Raw genomic sequence first — 10271 nt, 5'->3', positions numbered from 1 at the left:
GGTGTTGTGAGGGGGACATGGGCAGAGTCCCTTTGTGGCTGGGTGAGGAGGAAAGGGGGACGGGGCGGGGAGACACATGTTGGCTGTGGGGTCCTGCGGACGCAGACTGGCCATGACTGTGGGGGAGCAGGAGCGGGGCAGGAAGTCCTTTTCTCTCCAGCACGGTGGCTCGTACTCCGTAGAAACCTAGTAAGTGGGCTCCCAGCAGCACTCAGCGGGATGCTCCCCAAATCCCTCTGAGGGGAGACATTTCTCCCGGATGCTCAGAGCTGGGGGGGCCATGGGGGTCTCTCCGCAGGCGGGAGATGCGGCAGGGCAGGGGCTGGCAGGGGGCAGGGGGCGGGCGCGGTGCGCAGTCAGATACAAGCACAGCAAAGGGTGGGGCAGTTCAGCTTGGCGGGGGGCCCCGAGCTTCCGGCCTTCTTGTTGACCTTGGGCAGCAGGAGGACGAAGGACATGGCCAGCGCGCAGTGGTAGAAACTGTGCACATAGGTGTAATCCCAATCCTGCAGGGGTGGGGGGGGGGGGAGTCGGTCTGGGGCCCCAGGCCCCCCTCCCCGACGCTCTGGGCCCCTGCTTGCACGCTGGCCTGCCTGGCTCCCCAGGGCATCTGCCGGTCACCTCCCCGCCCCCACTCAGGAATGTGGCCAAGTGGCCTCCTCCAAGGAGCCTCCCCTCAGTGTCCGGCCCAGGCCATCTTTCCTGACATCAAACCCCACTCGCTAGGCCTTTGACAAGGAGTCTGGGGCTCCTCCCTGCCCCCCTCCCTCCTCCCTCCTCCCTGCAGGTGCTGGCCCCCGCCCCAGGCCCCATCTGGGCTGTGCGCCTCGCCTCAGGTGCGAGCAGGCAGCGATCGCCCCGGTGCTGGGGACGAAGCAGGCTGTGGCGGGAGGGAGGGAGGCTCCCCTCCACCCACCCCGAGGGACAGAAAAGCAGGAACGTGAGGCCACCCCGAGGAGGCTCAGGCCTTGTACCTCAAAGAAGAATCGTAACATGAGGGCCAGCGCCCCGAAACAGAGGCCGGGGCCTATCTGCTGGGTGTAGACGCTCTTGTCGGGGTACAGACCCTTCTTCTCCTTCATGAGCTGCAGCTGCGGGGAGAGTGGCCGGTGATGCGGGGGACGCCGCCCCGGGCTGCCCGGAGAGCTCGCCCTGGGCATGCGCACCTTGGCTACACTCGGGCAGGGGCTGGGGCGCAGGGAGATGCCCCACATGCCCAGCCTCGCGGCTGCGGGACCCAAGGGAGCCCCCAGCCTGGACGGCCGAGCTGGGAACCGCGGGCCCAGTACCCCCACCATGGGGACCCCACCCCTGCTTGCCTCTTCAGGATGTAACAAGGCCACCCTTTTACATGCACCTCCCCCAGCCGGAGGGGACCCCCCCAGGGCGCCAGTCACAGCAAGGGGGTGTTGGAGCACTGGCCCTGCCCGCCAGTATGGCCGGTGGGGGCGCCCGTGTGGTGCTCCGAAAGTCCCTTTGGTTGCTTTCACCGATGTCCCATCACAGTATTTATGAGACAGTCTGACCCGCACGTTACATCTGTGGTTTCGCAGGCCCTGATGTTAGCGGAAGGCTCAAGCGGGCATTTGAATTCGGGTTCACATGCACTGAAATCATGCAGTAAATGCAGGTCCACACCCTGGAATCTCGAACCCTTGGGCGTTCCGAAGTGTTTCAGAGAGCGGGGTGTTTAGGCCTGTGGCAAGCCTACACATGCACACTGCGAATGGTGGAGGCCCCCCGGGGGCTGGGAAAGCGCCCCCCTCCCCTCCACCAGCCCACCAGGTGGAGTGCACAGAGACCCCGAGTAGCCTTGGGCTGGGGCAGGGCAACTTTGGCGGCCAAAGCCCGGTTTTCAGGTTTCTGTAATTTACCATCGCTGATAAGGAATCAGGCGGCACAGATAGGGCTTGGGTGCGGCTGGGGGCGTCCTGGGTGTGGGTGGCCACGGCCGTGGCTGCCCCAGGTCGTGCCCTAGCCTGGCCTGACCAGCCCTGCACCCCCCCCCCCCCGCCCCCCCGCACCCGGCTCGGCTTCCTCTCCCCGAGGGTTGCTGTTCCCAACTCTGGCTCGAGAAGGGACGAGCCTCCGGGAGAAAAATCCACCCTCATTCCAGGAAACAACTGCCCTTGAAAATCCAAAATAAATTCCACGCTAAATGGTCTGCAAAACACAATTGGAGCCCCAGATGCAGGGAGCCGGGCAGACCTCTTGGTTCCTGTGGCTGGACCCACAGCCCCCAAGGCCGTGGAAGTCCCCGTGAGGATTCTCAGGGACACTAGGGAGTGACTTCTATTCTGGCGGATTACAATGCAGCCCAGATTCAGACCTGCCAAGATCTGCGAGAGGGGGGGTGGGTGGGGGAGGCGGGGAACGACAGCCCTCCAGGGCAGACCAAGGAGACTATCCTACTTCCTGCCAGGAGTGAGCGCATTATCGAGGGCTCTGTGTTTATGCATTCCAGCCTGTTCATTAATGTGGTCCTTCCCTGGGTCCAGACACGGTCCCCTCCTCCGAGGCAGCTCCGAGGGGCCTCCTGGGTCAGGCCCAGGCCAGCAGTGCGTCCCTGAGCCCCAGTGAGAAAGAGGCTCCCTCCCTTCCCTTGCTTGAAAAGTCGAGGCCCGGGTGCTGCTGTGACTTCTTGCTGGTTGCTGACCTCTCTGAGCCCTACTTCCTTCATTAACCGCCTGGCCAAACAAACCCTCTGCTCCCTGGCTGTGGGAGGAGCCCGGGGCGCGAGGGGAAGGATCGCCACCAGAACTTTATGTTCTCTCCCGCAGCTGTAAAATGGGTTGGTGGGCGCTCTCTGCAACCAGTTGTCCAGCCGGACCCCTCTTCCCAGGGAGCTGCCTTCCTGCTTGCTCCCCAGGTGGCCCGGCAGACCATCCTCTGAGGTCCTGCCATCTTGGCTTAATTTTAGGGCCTTGAGTGGGTGTGTGGCCTGGGCTGGGTCGGACCGGACCTTCCGCCAGCACTTGGAGCTGGGACCCCGAGATTCCAGGAGGAGCTCCAGAGGGGCTAAAGTGGGGCAGAGGGACGTCCCCCTGGGGCCTGAGCTGCCGCACGGCTGGAGAGTGAGCCCGGCCTCAGGCCTGCGGCAGTCCAGACCTGTGTTCTGGCCCGGCAAGGTTCAGCTCCTTCCCTTCTGGGGCCCCAGGCAATGGCCCTGGGCCCATCCTGCCGAAGGTTTCTCGAAGGTTTCTCGACAGCCTGGGGAGTGTGAGTTTCAGATCTCACCGCCGGGGAGGGGGGGGGGGGCTTGGTACAACAGAGGATTAGGGGAGGCCTGGGAGCCGTGTGTAAGGGCCTACTGGGTGCCATACCCCCCAGGGGTGGGCAGCAGAGGGCTCTCAGCGTCAGAAACTCCAGCTCGAGCTTCCTCAACGCTTACGGGCAGATCCCTCTTCCTGTCCACTGCATACCGCAGCCTCCTTCCTCACTAGAACCAAACTCTAGGCTCACCCCCTCCAGGAAGTCTTCCCAGATCAACCCAGGCCATTTCCGATGGGTTTTGCATCTTTAAAGGAGTCACTGTCTGCAATACTATGAACAGCAATACCCCTAACGACTCCTATTTGTTGAACACCCAGGTTCCATGCTAGTACTTTTAAATGCATTATCTCAGTTCATCTCGGAACCAAGCCCACGAGGTAAGGAAGAGACTGTTCCCGTAATGATCGCTTCGCAGACCTGGAAGCTGGGGCAGGGGAGTGACGTCACTTGGGTTTTAGGCCCAGAGCCGGTGAGTGCCGGTGACAGAAACCACGCCGGTGGGGCAGGGGCGCCTGGTGCTCACCGTCTCTGTGCTTTAGGTGAGACGGGCGGTCATCGGAGAGCCCGGGGCGGAGGGGTGAGGGGGGCCGGGGACAGGCCCAGGCGGTACGCACCCACTTGGTGGCGATGATGAGGACAGCCACGCCGATGGGGCCTGAGTACACGCCGTAGCCCCAGCGGTCGTGGTAGATCCGGACCGCGATGGTCAGGACGCCAAACATCACAAAGGTCGACCTCTTGGGTTCGTCGAAGTCGGCCAGCGCTGGAGGGCGGGGAGAGGAACCGGCAGAGGTGAGCGGCCCCCTGACCCCACCCCACCCCCCACCCCGGCCGCTGCTCCCCCAGAGGCATCCCTCAGGGCTCCCAGTGCTGGGCGTCCTCTGCCAGAGACAGCCCATGGCCCAGCCCGGTCACTCCGAGGTCTGAGTTGTTCCAGCGGGTTTGAAGGGAGAGACGTGGACGGAGCAGCCCGGGCGGCACGCGCCCGCCCCTGGGGACCCCTGGGGACCCCTGGGGACCCCTGGGACGGAGACAAAGACACCCAGCTAAGAGACAGGAAAGATCTGGGTCCTTCACGGGCGCGTAGCAGGGAGCCCCGAGCGACGGGGTCCACGTGCCCTGACTCACATTGCCGCGAGACGGCGCTAAGTGAGAACAAAGTCGCAGGGCAACTTGCGTCCAGGGATTCCATCCTCGTACCGACCCGAGCTGACAGCGACGTGCGTCAAGGCTTGCGCGAGCCTCAAGAAACGTCTCGGGGACAAACCCTGCCCTGGGGACAGCGGTCTCCCGGGGCAGAGAGCGGAAGCCCTTCCGCCGGCCCTCGGCACGGCTCTCCCATGCGCGTGTCGGAACAAGCCTTCACCGAGAGTGTACGTTAGAGGTTTCGAGAATGGGAATCCGGGCCTGTAAGGGCTGCGCGTCCCTAGACCAGACTGTGCTTGGGCCCCGGGAGCGGGGGAGGAGACGCTCCAGATGAGGACTGGGCAGCAGGATCGCTGGGGTCGGGTTTCCCGGGGGGGGGGGGGGGGGGGGGGGGGGGGGGGGGGGGGGCCCGGCCCGCAGACGGCGGGGAAACTGGGCTTCGAGGTGCGGCCACTCACCCATCAGTGAGACCCACATGCTCAGCGCTGTCCCGTAGACGCTGAAGTACTCCAGGACGTCGTGGCGCATGAAGCAGACGACCGACAGGCCGGGCCCGTTGCAGGCGTGGTAGAACTGTGGGAACACGCAGGGCAGTTGGGGGCTGGGAGGCACAGCGCACGGGTGGGGGAGGGCGGGAGGGGAGGGGGGTGGGGGGACCGGGGCCGGGGCTGGGCCCCAGCCACACCCCCACTCCGAGCTGAGCCAGACCACTCACCAGCTCTGGCAAGTCCTTTCACGGCCCCGTGCCTCAGTTTCCCCACCTGAAAAATGGGGGTGCTGCCGACTGCTCCCCTCATGGGGTCTCGTGGGGATTCGAGGAAACAATCCGTGTCGGGGTCCGGAGCCTGGGACGCGCTGAGGGCTCAGACGCGTCTCTTACTTTCTGTGACGCGAGTAGACAGAGGCCAGGCGACGCTCTGCCAAGGCTCAAAGACGCGCCCTGCACGTTCCTTCAACAGCCGGGGTTACCGCCAGTGGGTGCCGGTGCACGTTCCCCGCGGCCGTGGACGTGAGGCCAGGGCCTACGCTTTGGATGCCAGGCGGCTCCTGGGGGGCCTGAGGGGCCTCCTGCTGTACGGTTGACCCCTGTCGTGACTGGGCTACCCCGCAGAGGAAGCCCTCAGCCCCGAGTGGGCACCAGAACCCCCCGGGGGGGGCTTGTGAATCCTCGGATCGCTGAGCCCACCCTGAGTCGTTAACTCGGCAGGTCTGGCCGGAGGTCGGAGATGTGCATTTTTAAGAGTTTTTCAGGCTGAAGCCAGCCACCAGGGGGAACACGCTTCGAGAACCACCACAGGGACCCCGGTGCTGCAGACGGCACGGTCGTTTTGCCCGGCCGCTCCCACACTCGTACGGTCGTCTCCTCGACACCTTATTTAATAGCAATTTTTTCTAACCTATTATTTTTTTATTACTTTTTTTTAAGGTTTATTTTTTGAGAGAGAGAGAGAGAGAGAGAGAGAGAGAGAGAGACAGAGCACAAGCAAGGGAGGGGCAGAGAGAGAGAGAGAGGGAGACACACAGAATCCAAAACAGACTTCAGGCTCCGAGCTGACAGCACAGAGCCCGACGCGGGGCTCGATGTCACCGACCGCGAGATCGTGACCTGAGCGGAAATCGGACGCTTAACCGACGGAGCCCCCCAGACACCCCTACCGGCAATTTTTAAAGCCAAATGCCTCTATGGGGTATCCTCAAAGCTGTCAACTGACTTCTTACCAAAAACAACTCTTTCCTTTTGCATATATGCATTTCATCATTTTAAGGAATATTAAATTATGTGACGTAATTATTTTGACAAGTTCCACGGGCATAGACGAGCCCGGAGACCGGCACAATCGTCTCTTGGTGAGCCCAGCTCAGCGGGCGGGAGGAGGTGTGCAGGACAGCAGCCCACGTCCGGAGGCCCCAGGGATGTTACAGGGGGAGCAGGAGCCCAGGGTCACCCGGTGAGTCAAGCAAGTTGGGGTGGATTTAGAGCTCACATTGGTTACAATTACGGGTGTCTTAAAGCTAAGGTGCCCCGGGAGGTGTTAATAGAGGTATAGTGCCCAGAACAAGGGAGGTGACAGAGTCCTGCTTCTCTCTGTCCGGGTCAGACCCACCTAGAAGACTGTGTTGAACTTTGGAGTCTGCACCCTTTGAAGTGACACAGGCAGAGAGGATAGAGAAGAACAACTAGGGAGTGGACATAACTGTTTGGGGAAAGGGAAGCTTCAGGTGAGGCCTGATCAAGGTGCTCAGAACTCTGTGGGATAGAGTGGGGAGAAGGACACTTGCTCCACGTGGCTCTGGCAGGCAGAGCGAGGCCTTACAAGTGACATGGATATTCTCCTGCTACTTCTAGAACTCCATCCCTCCCCCCGCCCCCCAGCCCCATCATCTGCTGTCTCTGCACCCACACCTCTCCTTCGCAGCACAGATCGCCGTGTAGAATTACGGACTTAATTGCTAAGAGATTCTTGGAGTGTCTGTGCCCTGTCCCCATCAAGAGCAGGAATACTGTCTCATCCCGGCCGTGTGAATGCAGGGTTTAGAGCGGTTTGAAGGAGAGCTGACCCGAGATGGGGGGGCGGGGGGCTCTCCCACCAGGCCCTTGGTTCATTTCTGTTGGGCAGGTGGGGACGGTGAGATTCCGAGCAGTGCTACCCGCCAAGGAGGCAGGGCAGAGCGGGGACAGGCGCCTGTGAGGCCTGCCTCCGTCTTCCAATGCAGGGGCAGATTGGGGGCCCGGAGGGTGCTGGTGGGGGTGGGGTACAGCTGGGGACCTGGTGGGAGACCGCACCGCCTCCAGAGGCCGACCTCACGGAGCCTTGTTTTGTGAGCCCGGCCACTGGCTGCCTGCTTGGGGCCCCCTCTGTCGGTCCGCGGGGTGGGCCAGGCCACCCCCTGTGACAACTGGCCAAGGAGGGTCCTGGGTGGAACGCAGAAGAAGCCACATGGGAGGCAGGGGCTGCACTGGTGTTGCCTGGGGCTCTGGGAGAAAGGGGTTGAGTGTGGCTTTGAGGTTGGAGGACATTTGTCGCAGGAGGCAGCTGCCTCTGCCATTCTGGGCGGGCCAGGGCGGGCCGCTGAGGTCAGCCCGGAGGCAGCTGGGGGCCAGCCCAGCCCCGGCAGGGAGGGGTGGCCTGGCCGTGTCTGTGGGTTCCTGGGTGGGGTCTGACCTGGGCCTGGGGACAAGACCCCTGGCCCCCCTCCCCGGCCCTAAGCCCCCTGTACCCGCAGAGAAGTCCCGCGTCCGCCCCGTGCCTGGGCTTCCCACCTGCCAGACCGACTTCCTGGAGCCCTCCCAAGCAGGGGTCCCTTGTGGGGCCAATGAAATGGCATCGGACAAAATGCCTTGACTGAGCCAGGAGCTCCAAGGTACATCTGGTGCTCACAGTGACACGGGACTCAGCCTCTGTCGGACTCGGTTTCTCCATCCGTCAAATGGGCCCGTCACAATCCCAGGCTCACGGGGAGCCGAGAAGACCACAGAAGACACTGTGTGCAGAGCCCCCGGCACGCCCCCCAGCCTGGATGCTGGCTCCCGGCGGGGGTCTCTCCCACCCAGGGGTGGAGACAAGCCCCAGGCAGCCCCTGGCCCCAGGTCCCTGCTGCCTAAGGGGGCGCCCGCCCAAGTGCACACACACGTGCAGGCACGTCTGCGGACACAGGCGTGTGCTCACACACCTACTGCCCACGGCTGCCCCCGGGACCCCGAGGCCCTGCTGCTGGGGAGCCGGGCCGGCGGCAAAAGGCATCGTGCGATTTGTCACGTCCGGGGGGACGCTCGCCCCCGCGGTGCGTGCTTCTGGAGGGGAGCTGGGCTTCAGTGAAGGGTGAGTCTGAGGGGAGCCGAGGAGGAGGACTGTCAGAGCCAGGGAGGGGGGCCAGCCGTGATCGTGGGGGGCTCAGAGGGACATGGCGGCAGGGAGATAGAATGGCACTGAGACACCGACGGGGGCGGGCAGGTGGATGGAAGGATCATCGACTGGGTAGGTCGGGGGCAATGATTGATCAGATAGAGATGTACACGGGCAGGAGTATAGGCGGACAGACAGACAGAAACTAGAGGGACAGATCGAGCCAAAGAGACACGTGGAGGGGCAGGGGGGCAAAGCCGGACAGGGAGAGACAAGGAGGTTTGGGAAGAGGGCAAGTTCATGGAGACAGAGCTCCAGAAATCAAGAGAGACCCAGACGCAGACAGAGTGAAAGAAAAAAAGGCAGATGTGGAGAAAAGCAACAGGAGAAAGGCAGAGGGAAAGAGCCCCATGGGGAGGGGAGGGGGGGAGAGACAGTGCTAAAGGGCAGCTGTCCAGGCTTATAAATGGAGAAAGAAGGACTCAGAGAGAGACGGACGTAGGCCCCAAGAAGGAGAGACAAGCAGACGTGAGCAGGCCCTCCTGAACAGGGGCCAGCTACGGAATTCCAGAATCCTGGAATCAGACTCACCCAGGCCCTACACGTTCCCTAAACCCCACTACCCCCCTCCCGGGGCCCGGTGCGGCCCCTCCGCCCCGGCTCAGCTGCCCCGCGCTCGTAGGTGGGACAAGGGCGGGGGCCTGGGGTGGCCTGCCAGCGGTGAGAGAAGGGGCACCCGGAGGGGCTCGTCCTGGACCCACCGAATCTCGCCCATTTTACGCACACCAAGCCCAGAGTGACTTCCCGGCACAGGCGGGGAACCTGAGGTCCAGAGAGGAGGAGGGGGGCCCCCCACCCCTTTCTCCTGGTCTTCGGGCTCTTTCTTTCACCTCCAAATCACTTCTCCTCATCACCGATACAGGCACGTGGTGGAAAGATGGCCCCCCTCCTCCGCCGTTGGGGGGGTGCCCCGCGTGGGTCCTCCCGCGGGGCCCGGACTTACCGCCACGAAGAACATGGTGAACAGGTAGACCATGGCCTCCATGTGGAAGTGCCGCTTGGCAGCGATGCTGACTGTGGGGAGGAAAGCCAGGCTGCTGAGGGTGGGGAGGAGCAGCTTTGCCACGAGCGTCCCCATGGGCCGGGAGGAGGGCGCCGGCTGGGGAGGAGGGGAGGGTGCGGGCCGCCCGGGTCCCCAGGGCAGAGAACTCAGAAGGGACGAGGCCCGCTCCCTTCAGTGGGGGCTCCGATGGCAGCTGTGGTTCGAATGCCCCGAAGGGGGGCAGGGACTTGAGTGCACGTGTTGAGGGCACACGGACAGAGGCCAACAGCTGACGTACCACGTGATCAACACTTGTCTCGGAGTTTTTTTTTTTTTTTTTAATTTGGGAGACCAGAGTTATTGATTCAAGGAGACCATCCTTCTTTCCTTCGAGGCGACAAAGTCCCCATGAGTACCAGCCTCAACTTGCAGCCTCTTTCCGTCCTGGCCCTCTCCCCAGGGCACTCGGGAGCCCCGGACGAGGGCACCAATGTCCGCTGGCGGCTAGAGGTGAGAGAACCCAAGGTTTAGTCAATTCTAATCACCGAAGGACCCTGTAGACAAGTGTCATATTTTACCAGCCCATAGGCAGGGTCCCGCTCACTCGCCTGCTTTCCGCCCCCCTCTCCCCCCCGCCACACACAGATTCCCCCAAAACAGAACCAATGAAACGGTTTTTTTCTGTTTGTTTATGTCGTCTCGCATCTGTAACAGACACCAGGATGGTCTCCAATGCGATCCAGGGTAAGGCTGACAATCCAGGATAAGGCTGACGATCCAGGGTAAGGCTGACGATCCAGGATAAGGCTGATGATCCAGGATAAGGCTGACGACCCAGGACAAGGCTGACGCTCGCCTTCTCCGCACCCCTTGGCTGGCCTTTGGGAAGTGACTTTCCCTTGTTTTCAGAGGTCTGAGGGGAGCCGTCTGGCGGGGTGCCCCCTTATCCTCCGGCCCAAGAACGA

The 10271-nt window shown here is 62.7% G+C and overlaps 1 protein-coding gene across 1 annotated transcript; it reads right to left on the bottom strand.

Annotated features, from left to right (window-relative positions):
- Window positions 1-356: 356 nt before the first annotated feature.
- MYMK (myomaker, myoblast fusion factor) lies at window positions 357-9402 on the bottom strand. The gene is made up of 5 exons (XM_042911986.1): window positions 9268-9402; window positions 4878-4992; window positions 3888-4036; window positions 975-1091; window positions 357-506 (listed from the first exon to the last, which is right to left on the bottom strand). Exons 1-5 carry the CDS (start codon window positions 9400-9402, stop codon window positions 357-359), a joined length of 666 nt encoding a protein of 221 aa, XP_042767920.1.
- Between the last annotated feature and the right edge of the window lie 869 nt (window positions 9403-10271).

Source organism: Panthera leo, chromosome D4 (assembly GCF_018350215.1).
Source record: "Panthera leo isolate Ple1 chromosome D4, P.leo_Ple1_pat1.1, whole genome shotgun sequence".
Lineage (NCBI taxonomy): Eukaryota > Metazoa > Chordata > Mammalia > Carnivora > Felidae > Panthera > Panthera leo.
The sequence above is the reverse complement of the archived record's forward strand: the minus strand, read 5'-3'. Positions and strand labels throughout refer to the sequence as shown.